The following is a 23,486-nucleotide window of genomic DNA, read 5'->3' on the forward strand; positions in this document are numbered from 1 at the left end:
ATCTCGTGCGATATTTTTTATTTTATTTTTTGTAGGGAATAGTTTCTAGAACATTTTATTCAATGTATCATACCTTATAGGAAATTTCTTTAAACATTTTTTTTTTTAATTTTCGTGCACAGGGACTGATGCTAATTTATAAAGTAACAATGTCCGTCACGAAATAACCTATACATTTTAAAATAACAGTAACAATAACTCTTACGGAAGAGGTTACCCACAGCCTAATTAGAAGGAAAAAGATTAGAAAGGATCTTGTGACATTTTGGATGACTTAAGAAATTAATCATAATATTTATAATTGATCAAATGTTCAAATGCATTATTTTTTTCATAAATGAAATTGCCCTTTATTTTCTAGTTAATTTGCTGGGAGTGGTGGGTTTGATGAACAACAAACCGAAATGAAATAGGCTATATTATTTAGCAAACCTCCTGACCTTTTCTGCACAGCTGCGCGTTCATGAGACTGTTTTTAGCTCAGCAGTTCACTCCAACTCACTCAGAAAAAGCATAAATTGTGAGAAATCAAGATTAATGAAAACGAGACACAATCCATGTTCTCTCTTTTCTGAGGTGAACATCTGTTGTTTGTGTAGTAGGCTATGTCCCAACAAGAAGTGCTGCCGGTCTGGAGATATTCAACTCAGATACTTTTACCCAGTTTTCCACCAAAACTGTTTGTTCACCCCAGAACACTTTGATTATACGACATGGGATCATTCTGTGACACTTTTGCGTCTTTTTAAAAAGCTTGATGCTGGTCGCTATTCACTGCCATTATCCTACTCTTAAAAATAAAGGTTCCAAAAGTTGTTTTTCACAGTGATGCCATAGAACAGAGATGGGCAACTTCGGTCCTGGAGGGCCGGTGTCCTGCAGAGTTTAGCTCCAACCCTAATCAAACATAGCCATAGAAGAACCAGTTTTGGTTCCCCAAAGAAACTTTCGAGGAACAGTTCTTAAAAGAACCAGTTTTCTACATGTGAAGAACATTTTAATAATCTAAAGAACATTTTTTCACTGTAAAGAACCTTTTGTGGAATGAAAAGGTTCCATGGATGGTAAAGGTTCTTTATGGAACCATTGATACCAATAAAGAACGTTTATTTTTAAGAGTGCATGGACGAGCGTGAGTCATAAAGGAGATGAACAACCATATAAAACAATTAGACCTATAGACTTGATTCAGACATTCTTCAAAAATCCTGATAAGAATCTTGTCATATAACATAAGAGAACATATTGTGAAAAGTCGTTTGGCATTTGATCAACAAGCCTGTCAAGGTCAATGTTTTTAGCTGCTCTGTTGTGGTGGCTCGGATCATTTCAGTTTGTCAGCAGATAGTTGGAGAGTCTTCGGTGTTCATGTCTACGTGATGCTGAGGATTCTCTCTCCTCCCTTCCTGAGCTTCACATGACCAGACTCAACCCTGTTTTAAAAGACAAACACAAACACATTGTGAGGTAAGTACAAAACTCAGGTTATTAATTAATAGGTTATAATTAATAACAAAAGAAATGTTTAACAGAATGTGTTATGTGCTTTAAATGTGGTTGATTCACACAATTAAAAAATCCCTCAACAGATTTAAGATTGGGGTAAATTATAAAACGGCTCGTGAGTTTATTAGTAGATTTTTGTAATCTCTTTAAATTAGTTTCAGATCTGCCTTTTGTTACAAATAATCTTTTTTTACTTATTTTAAGGAAAGTTATCAAGCATTTTAGATTGCAATATATTAGGCAAAAGTATTGCAGTTGGCATTACAATATAAACAGGTGTCATTTAATATTTTATATTCACACAATTATACAGAACACCTAAAGGGACGTGGTGAGGGTAAAAAAAAAATGAGATGGGAGGAAAATTTCTATTTCAATGCTTTTTTGTTGTTCGTTTGGATTCCCTTGAGAAATCTGCGGTCGCCAGCAAAACATTTGTTGTGGGGAAACAAAGATATAGCCTAATAAAGTACTTTTGAAACCAATAACGCAACGTTTCTTAGGGAAATGCATGACTTTTTTCCCTCCCGTCCCATATTTTTCCCATCACCATGTCTCCTGCGTACAGTTAGACCCTAAATCAACCTTGTCTTTCTTCTCTTGAATACTTTACTCCACACGGAGGTCCAGACCGCCGCGCGTAACGCTGGACTGCCCCAGATGTACAGCGCAGGCGTGCTGAGCGCGTTAAATCGCGCCATGATCGCGAAGAGATTTGTGGCTTCATTTTTGAACCACAGCCCCTTCTTAGTCACATATTTCACGGAGATGTTCACAAAAGATGGAGCCCACAAGATGAGAAAACAAATGACCACAAAAACGATAATGCGCAGCGATTCTTTCTTGCTGTCCTTGTCGCTGCCGGGCGCTTCTCGGCTGAGCTGATACCTAGTAATCATGTACAGTTTGATGGTCATTAAAACTTTGACGGCCACAATCACCTGCAGGACTATGACCCCAAAACCGTTCATTTGAGCGGCGAACGCAACTGGCACGACGCTTTGAACAGTTAGAATTGAATAAGTGTAAATCCAACAGAGCGCGCAGACGCCAATCACAACCCCGCGCGTAATGTACCGCTTGTAGAAGAAGGGATGACACACAGCCAGGTATCTATCAAACTGTGCAAACACAAACGTCAACACGTTCACTCCTAGAAATGATGGTAAAATGTAATATGTCCCGTTCCGGGACGGATAGCCCTCTTGGACATCAAACAGGCCGAGGTAGAAGACAGAGCAGCCGGTTAAAGTGTCACTGATGCTGGTGTTTAACATGAAGATGAAGCGGTTTTGGGAGCGCAGGGCTCTGGTGCTCATGATGCCGATGACCACTGACCCTGCTAGCAGAGCCGAAGCTGTAGCGAACAGAATATGAAAAATAAATATCAAATAATCTTCAGGACGCGAAAAGTCAACAGAGAGTGGAACGGTTAGGTTAAAGGTGAGCATTGTAATGCGTTTTAGTAGATAGAGGACACTGGTGCTGGTTAAATGGTGTTTAAGTAGATGCTGCTCAGTCCCATAAGACTGAAATTCGACACTGACGAATTGTTCAGATAGCCTAATATCAAATGGGAATTGTCTGCACTAGAGATTTTTATTTGCTTGCTGTCAGAGACTTTTGGGCCTTCACTGTAAACTACATGTATTTTTTGCAACGCAATAAATGATTTTCTATGAATTCAGAATGTGGCGTAGACAGGATGTAGAAGTGATATTCAGGATGTGACAAACCATAAGACTTTAAAAATCTTGAAAAATATATTTAGATAAACATTTGTGAATCTAAACCACACAAGTTAAAACTTTATGAGTTTCATGTCAGATAGCTATTATTGTTTATGCATCTTAGTTTTACCTTCTTGGAAACTAATTTGTTTCCAAGCGGATGAATTAAGTGCCAAGATGCCATTGTGTATGTGAAATCTGTATGTTTAAGCTGTGAGAGTGATATTTTTTCTGTGAATATGTATCCAAAGACAGTCAATTTTTGTTTTTATTGACTTGTGTAAATTAAAGTATGAGACCAGTAAGTTTACAAGTTGTTTTTTAATATTCATGAATCTCAAGCATTTTAAAATGAAATGACAAATTATGCCTCCAGGGGTGTAAGTCCCCTAAAAATATCATTACAAACCACTTTGTGTTTTGTAAATAATATAATGGACATATACTTTAAATAATTGTGTGAGTAGTAAAACAATATAAACGCAAAAAAAGCATTTTAAGTTTAGAAACGTTTTGAGTCCCCCTCCCTTGCCTCACAGTGGTTTGGTCCTGCCTGCTTTCCCCCTTTACCTCACCGATTAGGGGTGGAACGGTTCAACTTTTTCACGATTCGGTTTGTATCACGGTTTTAGGGTGCTTTCACACCTGCCTCATTTAGTTCGGTTGAATCGCACAAGAGTTCGTTTTCCCTCTTGATGAGGTTCGTTTGGGCAGGTGAGAATGCAGCAATCGCACTCGGGTGTGTACCAAGAGCGGACCAAACAAGCGTACCGAGACCTCCTTGAAGAGGTGGTCTCAGCACGCTTTCAAACGAACCCTGGAGTGGTTAGTTTGTGGTGAGAACGCGATCCAACCTCAAACAGACCCAATTGCAAAAAGAACTGCGCTGTGCATTATGGGATGAGGAAGTGTTTGTTGACAGTTTGCAGTTTAGCATGGCAGGTCGCGGACAAACTTGGGGTTGTGAGGGGGTGCGGAGCCTCATAGAAATTTGTAATAATAATGTAATAGCAGTGTGCTGTCTGCTGCATTTTACTCCTGTCTTTGTTTACTTCCGGGAGCACCGTTGGAATTTTCCCGCACGCTCTTTCTGACCAATCGAAAAGCAGTTTAGGGAATGCGTTCAAAGACACATCTAGCCAACAAGTGATCGGGTGTTGTCACTTGACTGCATTTTGGTTCGTTTCAGCTGGTTCGGACTAAAGCAAACAGTGTGGTGTGAAAAGGTACCAAAACGGCTAAAAATAGCTACAATGTATATTTTTTTGCCTTTGGTCCGGACCAAATGAACCGAACTACAGATGTGAAAGCACCCTTAGAGTCACGTTTCGGTATGTTTAGGGAAAAACTATACTGTCAAATAAAACCTTATTGGCTGGGCTGATCAGAAGCCGGCCACAGCGACTGTTAAAGTATTTAAACTGCTGGGTCACTGTTATAAGTTGGGAAAGCCGATTAGTCACCAGAAGAGATGGACGCCAGCTCGCGTAAGTGTTGGAATACTTGGTCGCAGTTCTGTTGTTTAAATTATTTACTTGCTGCTAGGAAGGAATAGTTTGTTTCCTACCTATTTCTACTCTGCATTTTCGTTGAGGTTTATATGTTTGACTGCACTTACTGGTAATTAGAATAATTTGCGCCTCAGCTAAGAACGAGCCTGTGTGATTGTGCGAAGTGTTTAGTTTCGTCTTGAGCTATTAGCAGTCCTTTAACCTTATTGGCTGGGCTGATCAGAAGCCGGCCACAGCTGTTTTCACTCTAGTTTCCTAGACTGTATTTATTTGATGTCCGAGTGCTAACGCGGAAGCGTTCAGCCGGCGTACTCAGCTGACGAGTGTAAAGACCACACTGCCAAATCCTCACATTTCCACAACAAGATCAACAGCGCTCCAGACATGCGTAATCTCTTCAGAACATTTAATTCTCTCCTCTGTCCCCCTCATCCACCTCCCACCACTTTGATAACAGCTGACGACTTTGCCTCTTTTTTCACAGACAAAACTAGAACAATCAGTAACCAGTTCTCAACTCCACAGGACCTCCAATCAACCTCATCCACTGCTCTAACTCCCATCTTCTCCTTCTGTCCCCTCACCGAGGCAAACTTCTCCTCTCCAGCCATCCTACAACATGTCCTCTCGACCCAATCCCCTCACACCTTCTCCAAACAATCTCTCCCACACTCTTACCAGCACTCACACACATTATCAACCCATCTCTCCTCACAGGCATCTTCCCCACAGCATTCAAGCAGGCTCGGGTAACCCCACTGATCAAAAAACCTACATTAAACACTTCTCTTTTAGAAAACTACAGACCTGTCTCTCTCCTTCCATTCGTAGGGAAAACACTCGAACGAGTTGTCTTCAACCAGCTCTCACGGTTTCTTTCACAATACAACAAGAACAGTGCTAAACAGTCAGGTTACAGGAGTGGCCATTCGACAGAGACTGCGCTACTCTCAGTCACTGAAGCCCTGCGAATTGCAAACGCAGATTCCAAATCATCAGTCCTCATTCTGCTGGATCTTTCTGCTGCTTTTGACACTGCCAATCATCAGATCCTCCTGTCTACACTCTCATCACTGGGCATCACTGGGATTCCACTTCGCTGGTTTGAATCCTATCTCACCGGTAGATCTTTCAGGGTGGCCTGGGGAGGGGAGGTATCCAAACCACATCAACTGGTCACTGGAGTTCCTCAGGGATCGGTTCTTGGACCCCTCCTCTTCTCCACATACACTACATCACTGGGTCCCATCATACATGCACATGTCTTCTCCTATTACTGCTACGCCGATGACACACAGCTCTATCTCTCTTTTCAACCAGATGACCCAATGGTAGCTGCACGGATCTCAGGCTGCCTGGCGGACATCTCGGTATGGATGAAAGAACATCACCTACAGCTCAACCTGGCAAAAACAGAGCTTCTTGTCTTCCCTGCCACTCCGACTCTACAGCATGACTTCACGATTCAGTTAGGCTCATCAATGATTACCCCATCAACTTCAGTCAGAAATCTTGGTGTAATCTTTGATGACCAGCTGACCTTCAAAGAGCACATTGCAAAGACTGCTCGATCCTGCAGGTTTGCACTACACAACATCAGAAAGATCCGGCCCTTTCTGACAAAGCATGCTGCACAACTTCTTGTCCAGGCCCTTGTCGTTTCTAGACTGGACTACTGCAATGCTCTTCTGGCTGGACTGCCATCAAACACAATCAAACCTCTACAAATGATTCAGAATGCAGCGGCACGACTGATCTTCAACGAGCCCAAAAGAGCCCATGTTACACCTCTCTTCATCTCCTTGCACTGGCTACCAGTGGCAGCTCGCATCAAGTTCAAGACACTGATGCTTGCATACAGAACGACCACAGGCTCAGCACCCTCCTACTTCCACTCACTATTACGAATCTACATCCCCTCCAGAAGTCTGAGATCTGCTAGTGAGCGACGCCTTGTGGTACCATCACAGAGAGGCTCAAAATCACTCTCCAGAACATTCTCGTTCACCATTCCTGGCTGGTGGAATAATCTTCCCACCCCTATCCGGAATGCTGGATCCCTGTCCATCTTCAAGCAACAACTGAAAATTCATCTCTTTCGGCACTATTTGACTTCATCATAAACTCAAAAAAAAAAAAAAACTTAATCTTTCCCTCTATCTTTCTCTCCTTCCCTTGCAAGCTTTCACTTATTTGAACAATGACTGAGACTTGGTGTTACGAGCACTTCCTCTGTCTGATTGCCTCTTCAAGATGAATCGCTTCTTGTATTCCCCAATTGTAAGTCGCTTTAGATAAAAGCAGTTTCACCACAAATACAGGTGATTCCACCACCACCAGCAGAAATAGCTTACTTAATTGTGTCTGCTTTACTGTAAAACACATGCTCATTCACAGCCGTAGCCTAACACATATTCATTGAGAAACAGCACGCAAAATATAAAATAAAATTGTGCTACCGATAAGCATTTTCATGAGACCAGGCTACAGATGCAGCATTTTATGGAAAGTTGGAACAACTTGACCAGCAACAAACAATAACAATACAGCGAAATAAATCAACTAACTATGATCATCTAGCCCTCTATTAAACATAAAATATTTCATCATACCCTTAGCTTACTCCGTTGTGCTGCATTCTTAGCTGCACGTGAAGTTTGTGTCAAATGTAACAATTAAAATGTGAGTTTGTGATAGAGACTGTCCAAAATTATTGCTATAGTAGTTTAATATTAAAGAACTTGAACTTTTCTGTTTTGCAAATCCTTGTTTTGATTGATCTTAGGAAATATTATAATATTTTGAGATACTGGATTTTTGACTTTCATGAGCTGTAAACTCTAATCATCAAAATTAAAACAAAAAAACTTTTGAAGTGTTCTAAAATATAATCTAAAATATATAAAAGTTTCACTTTTAGAAATAAGTTACAACAACTTTTTCACCATATTCTCATTTTCTGAGATGCACCTGTAAGTTTCTTAAATTTAAAGGAATGTGCTCTTGTCAAACTTTGCCACAACTTTGTTTCTAACTTGATAATTTACACAATGGCAAGAAATAATAACCGGATGGAAATAAAGAGCCACTTGGTCTATTTGAGACGGACTGTTAGCTTGCATTATAAAATCAACTTTTAAGTAGGCCTATATTTTCAAACATTTGATCCTGGACCATAAAACCAATCACCTGAAAGCTGAATAAATAAGCTTTGCATTGATGTATGGTTTGTTACAATATTTGGCCAAGATACAACTATTTGAAAATCTGGAATCTGACAGTGCAAAAAAATCTAAATATTGGATAAAGTCCCTAGCTATGTAGCTATATTACTAATCAAGAATTAAGTTTGTATATATTTGCTGTAGAAAATCTACTAAATATCTTAATGGGACATGATCTTTACTTAATATCATAATGATTCTTGGCATAAAATAAAAATCATTAATTTTGAAATTACTATAAACAATGTGTACTTCTGGCTGTAAAATGTTCTGATAGACACCTGAAAGGATATGTTGCATTTGGTGGATTTGCTAAATAAATAATTATGTAAAGGTCTGCCTAGAACTCCCACGAAAGTTCTGGTAAATGGTGTCAGAGGAAGCCAATAGGCATGCGCAGACTGATGTCGGTACCCATCCAGTGAGCGCGCACGCCAGTGGAAAGTTTCATCGTCACTAACGGCATCGCGCATCCAAGGGACAACAATCACCCAGGAGAACCCACTGAAATCAACACTAAGGTACGTTAGCGATTAAAACACGTTTATTATTAGAGTAAACAGAGCTTGGTCACTGGTTTATTGTAGGCACTCGTTTTTCTTTATAATAACAGGTGCTGTTGGCATAGGTCCGCTATTTGTGGCGTTTGTGAATGTACGCGCGTCTTGCAAATTTATATTGTTTACATTTATTATAAATTGCCATCTCTACACTACACATATTATATACAATGCATTCCTGATGTGCGATATATTGAATATGTAAATTTAATTTTGTAGTGCGCATCTTGACGTAAACACACACACACATTATATGTTTAGTTATATATTCTTTATTTTTTTACTTACTATGCTGTCATATTTAATAGGAAATGAACAGCGACATAATAAGTGCTGTAACAGACCCAACTCAAAACTGCTGCATAGTTGCATTTTTTCCAGTTGCCAAATATGTTAATGTAGTGATTACGTCATTTTGGAGCTTAACACCTCTTTTAAGGGTTAAGATGCTTTCTGAATTACTTTTTTCTTTACTAGGATTTTGTCTTTAATTTTAAGAGGCAACACCCACATTTCTTAGAATTTTGTTACTAGGAGCAACTCTTAGCACTAAGACTTTTCATGAATATGGGCCCAGAGCTTTAAATGCATAAGTCATCGGATTGCGGCACATCTCACACTGTATGGCTGTCTGGGGTATCATGTTGCCTAGTTGCTGTTGTGTGCACTACACGACGAATCGGTGACAGATGGTCACACATTACACAACTTTTCATTAGGAAGAATCGCAGACAACTCCACCTTGTCTACAAACTACATTTCACAACCAAACACAAAAAGAATTGAGGCAGGAAATAATGTAAGATCACACGAGAGACAGGCATTCTCACACAAGAATGGATTTATTTCTGTCAGTAACTGTGAAGGAGAGAGTGTTTGCTTGCTGATGTTCTCTTGCAGGTCTATTATTACTTCTCCCCCTGAACTTTCCCTTGCCCTGTATCTTGTTCTCTCATTTGTTGTAGGTCTTTGCTGATGTCATTTCCAGTCAAAACACATTTCACACTGCAGGACTGTGAGTCACCGACAGGTCCAGATATTTAGCATGCCAAATATCTCACGGGCATCTGCGGCACATTGGCGCTTCTCTCAGATTGTATCATTGATAACACAATATGCAATTGTCACTCATGTGCAACGATCACCGATTTCAAGCATTTGCCTGTGATTTCACGAGTGAAATTCGGGGCTAAAATCCTGCAGTATGTGCCTGGTTTAAGTGACACACTGCAACTGACAATTTTGAAAATGATCTTTTCATTGAACCTCTCTCTCTTTTTCAACAGAAATGGGTCGTCTAACAGTACTGTTACTCTATGTGGCTCTTCTGCTATCAGTTGTGGCCAAACGAGAGGGTGGCAGTAAAGATGGATTCAGCTGGGGCAAAAGTGGTGGAAGCTCAAACAAAGGTGGAAGCAGCAGCAATAAAGGCACTTCATCACATGGAACGCACTCGTCCCCTGGAAATTATCCTCGCCAACCTCAAGTACCAAACCAGAATCCACCCCCCTACCCTGGTACTGGAGGTGGGTATCCGGGGCAGGGCAGATATCCACCAGTAGGCTCTAACCCAGGTCAAGGAAACCCTAACCAAGGTAGCAACCCAGGGCGTGGTGGTTACCCGGCCCAAGGTGGTTACCCGGCCCAAGGTGGTTACCCGGCCCAAGGTGGGTACCCGGCCCAAGGTGGTTACCCGGCCCAAGGTGGTAATCCACAAGGTAACTACCCAGGGCGTAGTGGTTACCCAGCACAAGGTGGTTACCCTGCTGGTGGCTCTTATCCAGGTTATCCAGTCCGGGGAGGTTCCAGCCCTAACCAGTTTGGTGGAGGTGTTGCAGGAGCAGGTGCAGGTGCAGGGGGATATCCAGGAGCGGCACAATATCCTTACTGGAACCCTAACAACAAAATCATGAGCCCAGGCTACGGTGGCAACTATGGAAGTTATGGGTATGGCGGCAGATCACCTTTCGCCCAGTCAGTGCAAAGCATGGGTATGGCCCCTTCGTATAAATCACAGGGGTTTGGCAAGCAGGCGATTATGGCAGCTGGGGTTGGGGCGGTGGCTGGTATGGCTCTGGGATATGGTCTTGGAAGTTTCCCCCGCCCCCGTTTCAATTTCCACAGCTCGCAGGAGGAATACTACTACAATAACTACATGTACAGACGTTACGGCCAACCTCCCCCTGACAGTAACGTGAACGGGAACACTAACTCTCAAGGTGGAAGCCCAGGCAATTCAGGATCAACCTCTGCCGGACAAGGAAACGTTAACCCTCATGACATCTTCCAGAATCCTCCACCGCAGTCCTATGATAGCTTCATGGACAAGTGTGTGAAGAGGACAGACTTGCTCCGAGAGAAATCAGAAGGAAGATCAAGGAGATCCACTGACTTTGTTGAGGCTCAAGCAGCAGAAGTAGGTGATGATCCTACTGGTGCTCAAGAAAACACAACAAACAACAACAGCACTGCAGAAAGAGACACATCTGGAAGCTCTTTATTTGTAACCTCAAAGCCGCCTGAGACACCCAGTCAACTTCAAAAGCAGACCCAGGAAAGAAAAGCAGAAGTTGAAGATGATGACAATGACACTGTTAACATTATGGCTATCGGCTATCCTGCACTAATTGAGCAAATGAAAGCACGACGTTGTGTTGAGCTGTACATGGTCTTTGCGGAACAGCATGCAGAAAAACAGGTGCAGGATCGCAGTAATATAAATGAGAAAACCAGCAGCAGTAGCGGTGACTTACCTGTACCCTTTGGCCATGCCGTCATGCTACTCTTTGCTAGCATTCTGTCGCTTATCTTCAGTTCCCTTCTACACTAAAATGTTGGAAGAGTTTACACATAAAGCCATTGAGTCAGACTGAGAAATGGGCCGTTTGCACGCATCAAACGAGACTTTGGACAAGGTATTCTTGAGACTACGTGGAGATTCAACAGAAAGTACTGACACTTCTCACAATGACTCCTATATAGTTACTCTACTAAATTGCAACATGAGCCACTTAACATAAAGTCATGAGCCCACATTTCAAATCAGTTTCCAAAGGAGCTAACATTTGCATACAATTACTTTTAACAATGTTCAACTTCCATCACTGCCACCTTCTTGCATGTGTTTTGGTGAACACCAACTTATCTTCCAAGACAGCATAGCGCATGAACCCTTTATTATCTCCAATTTAAACAGAATTGTGCATGGCATTGGCATCTGACTTACTGTTTTCAACTGGCAATAGAAATGACAACAAACCATGGTTATTTTGTTGTAATAAGGAATGGTAACTTTCAGTTCTGTTCTCACGAAGGTATTCCTACTTGTGTGGTACATATGGAAAACTTTAATAGTGTTGTAGTGTTATCTCTGATTGTTTGGACTGTTAACTTGGGGATTAACTTTCTACTGATGTATTTATGTATTTTATTATTATTATAGACATAATTTTAATGTTTTTTCCACAGTCCTCCGCTGTTGTTTTTATCTTTACTTTTTAGGGGCCGTTCACAAAGAATGTGTTTTTGCATTCTACTCTATTGTTTTTCTGTATAAACATGCACTAGATGGACATTATTAACCACTGATTCTTTTGCAGTAAAAACATATAAACACTGTATTTTTTAGAAAGCATTGCCAAATTAAGAGACATTCAAAGACCTTGTGTTTTTTTTCATTCCATGTTCCTGGCGTCTCAGATTTTTAAATGGAAAAACACTTTCTGTGTGAATGGCTTCCTAGTGAATGTTTTTGTGATCATAACTGTTTGGTTTTTAACTCGATATGTACGATAATAGCCCCACTTGTCAGTTTCATTCATATCAGACACTCATGCAGTTCAACTCAAAGAGATTAGATTAAACAGCATTTTATATAAAGCTGGATCTTTATCAGTAGCTTGGTGCTGTGGTTTCTCTGAATATTACAGCTGAATATTCAAGTAGATTATCAACCCAGCTTGGCACTTTACTAAATCATTTATCTTGAAGGACTGTGGCGACCACTGGATGACCAGTAGAAGGCAATGCTTAACAACTTTATTACTCCGCTGCATATGTATTGTTATGCCTTTGAGACGTTGTGAATGTTGAAAGTGTGTATAATGTTACATCACTGGGATTAAAGTGATTAAATGCACCTTAGTTCCGTGTCTGCCTATTTCCATTTGATATTTTTAGAAAAATCATAGGATGAAATGTTTTTTGCCCTCATTCTTGAAAACTCTCAATTTGGCCTAGTGATTGTTCCAGTTTGTTCCAGTTCATGTTAAGGTTTCATTTACTCCTTGTTTACAGATGTCACTTGATGTCCAATGTAAAATCTGGTCCCTGAAGCAAAACCGGTTTTTCCTATTACAGTGTCAGGTAAGCTGAATGTACACCTGTGTTCAGTGTGTTGTGATAGTTTCTCATGGAGGAGACATTCTGTTTTTGACATTTTGACGTTGTTTTTGTCTTTGATGTCCGTTCAAGTGTACTTAATATTCTCATGTTGACACATGCAAGATATTAGCTAACTAATTTGCGACTTAATTGTACCCTAAGTGGAAAACCATGAGCCCGTTGTGGTTATAAGACTAAAGGAGTGACAAAATCCAAATATAGGACTAATTGTGTTAAAACATGCAAAGGTGAAAACTGTCAGAACCATAAATCATCACCAGTGTTTTGGAATACAAATTTAACCCTTGGGAATAAGACTTCAGACTTCCAGTGGATCACAGGAGACGAAAATCCCTTGTTTGGTGATCATTACTGTGGTTAATCAGGCAGATACACACAAAAACAAATAGAGATCACAATATGTTTCTGTTAATGATGCAATTTGAGACATCACACATGCCACTGAGATAACACATGAGACACATGCCACAAACAGGACACTGGCAGTGATAGAAGACTAAAGACCAGCAAAAGATTGTACAGTGTACACACATTTTTCCAACTTAATTCAAAATGATTGTGCGAAATTAAAGGATTAGTTCACCATTGTTGGTTCTAATTGGTTAAGGTTATAAATATCCAAGATAAAGTCTTAATGTTGTTGAGGTATTCCATATCCTCCCACATAAGAGTTCACAAGTCCTGCACTCCCATAATCTTCTTGATGAACTAACATTTGCTTGAAAAATCATCTCAGTAAATGCAGCTATCATATGTGGCCCATCCAGTGGCTCCTAGAGCAAGGGTTACCAACATTTGGAGGGTTACTTTTCTTCAGACTTCAGCTCCAACACACCTTTAAAGTAATACTAAGTGCTGTGATTAGGGTTGGAGCTAAACTGTTAACAGTATGTAAAAAGATTAGTATGTCTGAATTTATAGTATTCATAAAACGGTAGGTGAAGACCAAGATGACCTACTACTTCCGGCCCAATTCTGAAGTGTGCATTTAATGGACACTTTACTATCGCATGATACTGTCTATGAAGACAAGAAACTGACGCTGGTAGGTCACATAACTATGATAAAATGGCAAATGTAGCACACTGAATTTCATTCATACTACTCACATTCATGCTATATGGAACATGCTTTGTAACAGTCACGAAGTAACTACTTATTAAAAAGACGTACATATTTATTATGCGATTTCAGGAGCCCTAGAGTGATTAGTTGCATAGTATTTAGGTTCAAGTGACTGGCACAAAACAAAACAGCAGAACTGGGCAGGGATGGTTCGTACATTTTGTCTACTTCACATCACAGGGAAGTGGGAAAACTGTAAAACTCTTGCAGGAATTTTTGCTGCTACCAATGTTAATGTTAGTGTTGCTGCGTGGCTTTGTATGAATGCGCGTATAAATCAGACTTTTTTTTTTTTGGTACAAATGTTTGTTTTTGTTTTGTTTTTTGGACTAGGTATGTTTATGTATAAACCCAAATAACAATGAAAAAAATCTAACAATATGGATCATTAATTCAATAGAGAAGAGAATAGAAGTGTCCTCATCAGAGCTGGACACATACATTTTCTGTAAGGTCTGAAAAAAGAGAAAAATACATTTTTAAGAAAGAAAGAATGTAAGTAAATAAAGGTACAAAAGCTGTCACTGGGGCGGTACCTTTTCAAAAGATACATGTTTGTACCTAAAGGGTCCATTTTGGTACCTTAAAGGTACATATTAGTACTTAAAGTGTACATATTTGAAACTAATAGGTACAAAAGTGTACCTTTTGAAAAGGTACCGCCCCAGATATCACAGATAGGCCTATTCTGGCAAGGATGTGAGTGGCAGGCCTCCCAGTTTGGGGAAAACTTCAAATTGCCAATATTCTTTGAGAGAGAGATTTTTATGCCTCCTTCACCATAGGAAATATATATAAAAATAACTTACATGCATCTTTGATAGATATAATTGTCTGAGAAATGGAACTTTTGCTGCTAACAGAATAATTTATCAATAAATTCCACATGGCCTTGTGATACTGTATCTTATTGTTTTGTCTTTGGTGTCATCTTTAAAGAAAAAAACACCCAAAACACAATTCAAAAATGTTGTGTACATCAACCTACACTGCACGTATAATTAAGGCGTGTTACTCCGTTCGCTATACTCCCCGACTCCCCCTCTTACACAGATCGCCCCTCACACACCCACCCAATTCATTCCTACATTCACACACAAGCACAGGAATAAGTTAAAACACTTCCCTCTCCCCCGGCTTGCAGGACCCAGCCGTGGGATGAAGAATGTCCACAGCAAACAGTCAGTCGGGAGAAAAGCATAAGATAAAGTTCACAGTCCTTTCACAAGTCCATTTGCCTTCGAAAGCAGGAGAATCACTCCAGTCAAATAATATAGAATCATATGCATCATCCTTGAATCACAAATGCTTATCGGTAGCACGATTTTATTTTTTATTTTGCGTGCTGTTTCTCAATGAATATGTGTTAGGCTACGGCTGTGAATGAACGTGTGCTTTATAGTAAAGCAGACACAATTAAGTAAGCTATTTCTGCTGGTGGTGGTGGAATCACCTGTATTTGTGGTGAAACTGCTGCCTAGACATTAATATCTGGTGATCTAAAGTGTGTTTATTTCCTGAATGTCACAATTTTCAAATATGTTGGGCTATGTGATTGCACTATTCCTCAAAATCTCTCTTTAATCTGCACAACAATTTAATGTACAAAATATATATATTTTTTCTCTCACAATTTCATGTACAAATATCTCTTTTGCATAATTTCATGTACAGTATTTATGTAAAGTTCTTGTACAGTCTCGGTTTGTGTATGTCTAGGCAACTAGGTATAGTAGTTATAGTATTTATAGTATATGTATAGTCAGAAGCTCTATTTTTTTCTCTTATATTTGCATTGTTGTATGTTTATCTTAAGTTTAACTAGTATGTAGCACCATGGTCCTGCGAGGCACGGCATTTCGTTCCACTATATGTCCACACATGTAGCAGAATGGCAATAAAGCTCAACTTGAACTATGTGATTTTGTTTTAATAGGCTTATTATTCAATACTCTACCATTTATATTCATTCCACTGCGGTACTTAGCTTATTTCAATGTAAACGCGCTATAGACGTCTTTTTTTAGTTGTGATAGGCCTACTTAATAACTTCAGCACACACTCATCAGTGATGTGCTGGCGCCGGCTCTGAGTCTGAACCATGGTAACCTCAAATTAACCATGGTTTTGCCACACTAATCAAGTCATAAAACAATAGAACATGGTACTAATGTAATACTTTAAATGTAACTAAAATAAATATTTTATTTTGTTTAGGCCTATATATTAAATTTAAAATATATATTACATGCAAACAAATTACAATGAGGTGGTTGTTTTGTAACAAGATGGAGACAGTATGTTCTGTTTGTGATAGGTAGGCCTACAAGAAAATCATTGAATAAAGTTAACACACACAAGTGACAGACAGAGAGATATCAGGGAAAATGAAGAGATTGAAAAGGAAAATGAAAGTGCAGTTCAAGAGAGAACCTTTAATTATTTTGCATGCCCCCGGCCTAAGGATTTAAACCTTGATGTGATGGCGATGGCCATGGAAAAATAGGACTGTCCGTGGTTTCAAAATTTGTTGTGGGTGTATTTTGACATTTTGTCAAAGTCCGGCCCAGGTTTTCCAAGCATGAGGAAGATCGGCTAATTTGGTGCATCTCTAGTCATTTCGTTTTAAAATATTTAATATTCATAAATCAAATATCAGACATTATACGTGGATTAAAAAACAAAAACAAAAAAACCCCTGAAAAATATGTTTGAAAATAAAGTTGTGGACACTGTATTTAAGGTTCAAGGAAAGTATTTGGGTTTTTATTTTTTACTAATTGACAAAGCAGCATACTATGAAGTGTAGGGTAGAAGGAATAGAGAGTGAATAACAAGTGTTACTTAAACATTGCACTAATTTTAAGATTTCATATAAACATTTTTATTTTTGAGTTATGATTTCAGAAAGCAGTTTATAATTTGAGTGTGTGTTTAAAAGTTGGACGAACAGGAACATTATGTAAATTGGGAAAGGGGTTATATATTAAATAAATGTATTTGCTCAATTTAAAAACAGAAAGTGATCACTAAAAGAAATAAAATTTACACAAACCAATAAACACAACAGTGGATAAAAAGTCAGTTGTTTTTGGACAGCCTATAGATTTACAGAAAAAAATCACTCATCAGTCATAGCTTGTACATACAGATGTCATGTACACAATGTCATCTTGGCACTTTATAATTTCAACAAGTTACGTCTTAAGAAAGATGCATAAGCAATAATTCATTTGCCCTATTAAATGCTATTTCAAGATACAAACATGTCAAGACAAGTGGGAAAAGGACAGACATGAAACTGCTCATAGAGTTAGCTTTAACTTGTGTGATTGAATATTTACATATACACTGCCTGGCCAAAAAAAAAAAGTTTGTGCACTAATATATTTTGTTGCAGTGCATTTAGCTTTTACTACCATGTGCATTTAGCACGCCACTTTTTCCAAATCTTATGCAATATTTGGCAAAGATCTTGTATTGAGTATGGGAGAGTCAAACCACTCTGTAAAAGTCGACTCCAGCACATCCAAAGACTTTCAGTGGAGTAAAGCTCAGGACTCATGTGAAAATGATTCCCTGAACCATTCTTTTACAGTTTGAGCCCAATGAATCCTGGGATCAGCATCCTGAAATATGGCCATGAAATACATCTTCCAACATGGTTGTTTAAGAAATAAGTGCATTGCATCAGGGTTAATAGAATTGTTGTCAACAATATAACATGCTAGAAACATTAATCACTGCAAAAATGATCCAGTCATGAACTCTTAAGCATTTGCTTATTTAAATCCAAATTATATAATTTTTCTTTTGGCCAGGCAGTGTATTCTCAAAGCCTCTTTAAAAAGTCCTGTCACTCAAAGTTTGTCACATCCTGAAGATCCCTGCTACATCTTGTCTACAGTCTTCATATTCTGTGGCTTCACTCTGAGGACAGATAAAACAGCTTTTGCCATAATCTGTCAAACATATGAGTACAACAGAGAAAAGATAAAAGGTTAAATCATGAAGAGAAAAATTGTGGGAAGAAATACATCTATGAGTGAGATTAGCGGGGGAAAATCAAGAAAGAAGTGGGTGTCACAGTGGCTCATTGAGAGGCCTTTCTGTGTGTCTGCATGTGTTACCCCACAATCCAAAGACATGCAGCATAGGTGAATTGGATACTGTAAAATCGCCCGCAGGTCTCAATGTGTGTGTGTGTGTGTGTGTGTGTGATAGATTTACCCTTTACTCTTGCAGCACGGTATTCTCCAGACTTTAATCATAAGGGTGCTCCTGAGTGGAGTACAGCCTCTGATGTACAGTAATGGTGTGATGACTGCACTGAGACGCGCCAAAACGCGCAGGGGGTCTGTTCCCTCATTTTTGAACAAATAGCATACAGACCCCCTGAAATTACACACAAAAACATGAAGAAAAAGGGGCAGCCACGTGATCAGAAAACACAAGGCCACTATTACGATGAGATAAATGGACGCACGCTTGTTGTCGCGTTCCTCGCTTGGAGGTTCGCGTCCTAGCTGAAATTTAGCGATGAACAGCAGTCTGGCGTTCAACCCAATCATGATAATGATACTGAAAATGCTCCCCACAAAAGCAACAATGAACGTCACTCTTTGAGCAACCCCTACAGGCACCGAATTGTTAACAACCACTATTACAAACAGATAAACCCAGTAACCCAGAATCACCAGCAGGGTTCTGTTTCGCGTCATGCGCTGCGAGTATATGAAAGGCGCAGAGACCGCGTGGTAGCGGTCTGCTTGCGCGGCCAGAATCGCTATAAAGGACAGACCCCAAAAAGTGAGAGCGAGAAAGAAAGTGCGCGTCGGGGAATCATAATAATCGCGTACATCCATAAGTCCAGTATAATAATACGTGACGCCTGTGCAGAAGTCACTGAGACACGTGCTGAGCATGTACATGAAGCGGTTCTCTTTCCGCAGGGATCTGTTCATCAGGATGGAGACAAACACGGACGCGTTGAGAAAAATAATTGCGGTGGCGTGAATTATATTAAACAGAAACAAAAGCACGTTCTCGAAACTAGTAAGAGGCAGCACTGTGCCGAGACCCGCTCTACTTTCAGAAATATTCATAAATGAAGAGCGTCTCAGTGCATGCACATGGAAGAGAGCGCAATCACAGAGGATAGTAGGCTACTGTATGAATGAAAGCTGATGATGAGAGCGCGCGAGTAAACACAGACACATGCGTGCGGGGCGTTTTTAAAATGAGGAGGACTGTCTGAGATTCACGTGGCAGGTATGGAGTGAATTTTGTGACAATATTCATAAAACAAATCCAGTGTTTTGCAAATAAACACAATCTGCTTTGCAAAGAAAAACTCGACTTTCAAACGCAAAGTGATTTTCAAATACAAAACTCTATTTGAGAGAAAATGCAGAGGTATGGACAATATATATGTATTGTGTGTTACAACTGTGAGACTCATTTGCCTTTTTATGAGGAAACTTGGCCTGATTTTCTCACACATGTTGTTGGCTGATTTTCTCACAAATGCGTGCAGGCTGATTTTCTCACAAATGTTGTTGGCTGATTTTCTCACAAATGCGTGCAGGCTGATTTTCTCACAAATGTTGTTGGCTGATTTTCTCACAAATGTTGTTGGCTGATTTTCTCACAAATGTTGTTGGCTGATTGTTGGCTGATTTTCTCACAAATGCGTGCAGGCAGATTTTCTCACACATGTTGTTGGCTGATTTTTTCACAAATGCGTGCAGGCTGATTTTCTCACAAATGTTGTTGGCTGATTTTCTCACAAATGTGTGCAGGCAGATTTTCTCACAAATGCGTGCAGGCTGATTTTCTCACAAATGTTGTTGGCTGATTTTCTCACAAATGCCTGCAGGCAGATTTTCTCACAAATGCGTGCAGGCTGATTTTCTCACACGTGCAATTGAGCAACTTTCTTTTCCAAAAACAGCAGATGGCGCTGTTGGTCAATTTACGCTAGTCTCCCGAGACCTGAAACACCTCTTTACCTTTTCAGACCAATATGAGTGGGGAACAGGTGAGTTTCTGTCTTACTATCGCTATAATTAACCAATTAGATGTTTTCACAAAACGACCCTACTACAGTGTCAATTTTCCCCAAATGGTTATTTTTGGGTGTATTATTCCTTTAAAACTGAAACAAACATTTGTACCAAATAAAAAAAAAGTCTGATTTATATGCACATTCATACAAAGCCACGCAGCAACACTAACATTAACATTGGTAGCAGCAAAATTTCCTGCAAGAGTTTTACAGTTTTCCCACTTCCCTGTGATTTGAAGTAGACAAAATGTACGAACCATCCCTGCCCAGTTCTGCTGTTTTGTTTTGTGCCAGTCACTTGAACCTAAATACTATGCAACTAATCACTCTAGGGCTCCTGAAATCGCATAATAAATATGTACGTCTTTTTAATAAGTAGTTACTTCGTGACTGTTACAAAGCATGTTCCATATAGCATGAATGTGAGTAGTATGAATGAAATTCAGTGTGCTACATTTGCCATTTTATCATAGTTATGTGACCTACCAGCGTCAGTTTCTTGTCTTCATAGACAGTATCATGCGATAGTAAAGTGTCCATTAAATGCACACTTCAGAATTGGGCCGGAAGTAGTAGGTCATCTTGGTCTTCACCTACCGTTTTACGAATACTATAAATTCAGACATACTAATCTTTTTACATACTGTTTTTAACAGTTTAGCTCCAACCCTAATCACAGCACTTAATATTACTTTAAAGGTGTGTTGGAGCTGAAGTCTGAAGAAAAGTAACCCTCCAAATGTTGGTAACCCTTGCTCTAGGAGCCACTGGATGGGCCACATATGATAGCTGCATTTACTGAGATGATTTTTCAAGCAAATGTTAGTTCATCAAGAAGATTATGGAAGTGCAGGACTTGTGAACTCTTATGTGGGAGGATATGGAATACCTCAACAACATTAAGACTTTATCTTGGATATTTATAACCTTAACCAATTAGAACCAACAATGGTGAACTAATCCTTTAATTTCGCACAATCATTTTGAATTAAGTTGGAAAAATGTGTGTACACTGTACAATCTTTTGCTGGTCTTTAGTCTTCTATCACTGCCAGTGTCCTGTTTGTGGCATGTGTCTCATGTGTTATCTCAGTGGCATGTGTGATGTCTCAAATTGCATCATTAACAGAAACATATTGTGATCTCTATTTGTTTTTGTGTGTATCTGCCTGATTAACCACAGTAATGATCACCAAACAAGGGATTTTCGTCTCCTGTGATCCACTGGAAGTCTGAAGTCTTATTCCCAAGGGTTAAATTTGTATTCCAAAACACTGGTGATGATTTATGGTTCTGACAGTTTTCACCTTTGCATGTTTTAACACAATTAGTCCTATATTTGGATTGTCACTCCTTTAGTCTTATAACCACAACGGGCTCATGGTTTTCCACTTAGGGTACAATTAAGGCGCAAATTAGTTAGCTAATATCTTGCATGTGTCAACATGAGAATATTAAGAACACTTGAACGGACATCAAAGACAAAAACAACAATGTCAAAATGTCAAAAACAGAATGTCTCCTCCATGAGAAACTATCACAACACACTGAACACAGGTGTACATTCAGCTTACCTGACACCGTAATAGGAAAAACCGGTTTTGCTTCAGTGACCAGATTTTACATTGGACATCAAGTGACATCTGTAAACAAGCAGTAAATGAAACCTTAACATGAACTGGAACAAACTGGAACAATCACTAGGCCAAATTGAGAGTTTTCAAGAATGAGGGCAAAAAACATTTCATCCTATGATTTTTCTAAAAATATCAAATGGAAATAGGCAGACACGGAACTAAGGTGCATTTAATCACTTTAATCCCAGTGATGTAACATTATACACACTTTCAACATTCACAACGTCTCAAAGGCATAACAATACATATGCAGCGGAGTAATAAAGTCGTTAAGCATTGCCTTCTACTGGTCATCCAGTGGTCGCCACAGTCCTTCAAGATAAATGATTTAGTAAAGTGCCAAGCTGGGTTGATAATCTACTTGAATATTCAGAGAAACCACAGCACCAAGCTACTGATAAAGATCCAGCTTTATATAAAATGCTGTTTAATCTAATCTCTTTGAGTTGAACTGCATGAGTGTCTGATATGAATGAAACTGACAAGTGGGGCTATTATCGTACATATTGAGTTAAAAAACAAACAGTTATGATCACAAAAACATTCACTAGGAAGCCATTCACACAGAAAGTGTTTTTCCATTTAAAAATCTGAGACGCCAGGAACATGGCATGAAAAAAACACAAGGTCTTTGAATGTCTCTTAATTTGGCAATGCTTTCTAAAAAATGCAGTGTTTATATGTTTTTACTGCAAAAGAATCAGTGGTTAATAATGTCCATCTAGTGCATGTTTATACAGAAAAACAATAGAGTAGAATGCAAAAACACATTCTTTGTGAACGGCCCCTAAAAAGTAAAGATAACAAAACTAACAGTGGAGGACTGTGAAAAATCATTAAAATTATGTCTATAATAATAATAAAATAAATAAATACATCAGTAGAAAGTTAATCCCTAAATTAAACAATCAGAGATAACACTACAACACAAAATTTTCCATATGTACTACACAAGTAGGAGTACCATCATGAGAACAGAACTAAAAGTTACCATATTACAACAAAATAACCATGGTTTGTTGTAATTGAAAACATCACAAAGATCAGGCCCTTTCTGACAAAGCATGCTGCACAACTTCTTGTCCAGGCCCTTGTCGTTTCTAGACTGGACTACTGCAATGCTCTTCTGGCTGGGCTGCCATCAAACACAATCAAACCTCTACAAATGATTCAGAATGCAGCGGCACGACTGATCTTCAACGAGCCCAAAAGAGCGCATGTTACACCTCTCTTCATCTCCTTGCACTGGCTACCAGTGGCAGCTCGCATCAAGTTCAAGACACTGATGCTTGCATACAGAACGACCACAGGCTCAGCACCCTACTTCCACTCACTATTACGAATCTACATCCCCTCCAGAAGTCTGAGATCTGCTAGTGAGCGACGCCTTGTGGTACCATCACAGAGAGGCTCAAAATCACTCTCCAGAACATTCTCGTTCACCATTCCTGGCTGGTGGAATAATCTTCCCACCCCTATCCGGAATGCCGGATCCCTGGCAACCTTCAAGCAACAACTGAAAACTCATCTCTTTCGGCAGTACTTGACTTCATCCTAAACTCAAAAAAAAAACAAAAAAAAAACACTTTCCCTCTATCTTTCTCTCCACCTACTAGCTTGTACTTATTTGAACAATGACTGAGACTTGGTGTTACGAACACTTCCTCTGTCTGACTGCCTCTTCAAGATGAATCGCTTTTTGTATTCCCCAATTGTAAGTCG

The 23,486-nt window shown here is 39.4% G+C and overlaps 3 protein-coding genes across 4 annotated transcripts; 1 reads left to right on the forward strand and 2 right to left on the reverse strand.

Moving 5' to 3' along the window:
* Positions 1-2,081: 2,081 nt before the first annotated feature.
* LOC306867037 (uncharacterized protein) lies at positions 2,082-2,957 on the reverse strand (the record flags this gene model as incomplete). Its single annotated transcript, XM_079412501.1, has 1 exon — positions 2,082-2,957. The coding sequence occupies one exon, from the start codon at positions 2,955-2,957 to the stop codon at positions 2,082-2,084; it is 876 nt and encodes a 291-aa protein (XP_079268627.1).
* Positions 2,958-8,394: 5,437 nt separating this feature from the next.
* Positions 8,395-12,680, forward strand: prnprs3 (prion protein, related sequence 3). Of its 2 annotated transcripts, XM_079412137.1 has the most exons (3): positions 8,408-8,492; positions 9,497-9,546; positions 9,818-12,673. In XM_079412137.1, the coding sequence occupies exon 3, from the start codon at positions 9,820-9,822 to the stop codon at positions 11,359-11,361; it is 1,542 nt and encodes a 513-aa protein (XP_079268263.1). In that variant the 5' UTR covers positions 8,408-8,492; positions 9,497-9,546; positions 9,818-9,819; the 3' UTR covers positions 11,362-12,673. The 2 variants fall into 2 exon arrangements, with proteins under 2 accessions (XP_079268262.1, XP_079268263.1); XM_079412136.1 differs by lacking the exon at positions 9,497-9,546 and having other exon boundaries at positions 8,395-8,492; positions 9,818-12,680.
* A 5,606-nt stretch (positions 12,681-18,286) lies between these two features.
* On the reverse strand, positions 18,287-19,165 carry LOC306867038 (uncharacterized protein; the record flags this gene model as incomplete). The annotated part of the gene is made up of 1 exon (XM_079412502.1): positions 18,287-19,165. The coding sequence occupies one exon, from the start codon at positions 19,163-19,165 to the stop codon at positions 18,287-18,289; it is 879 nt and encodes a 292-aa protein (XP_079268628.1).
* Between the last annotated feature and the right edge of the window lie 4,321 nt (positions 19,166-23,486).

Source organism: Barbus barbus (genome assembly GCF_936440315.1).
Source record: "Barbus barbus genome assembly, chromosome: 48".
Lineage (NCBI taxonomy): Eukaryota > Metazoa > Chordata > Actinopteri > Cypriniformes > Cyprinidae > Barbus > Barbus barbus.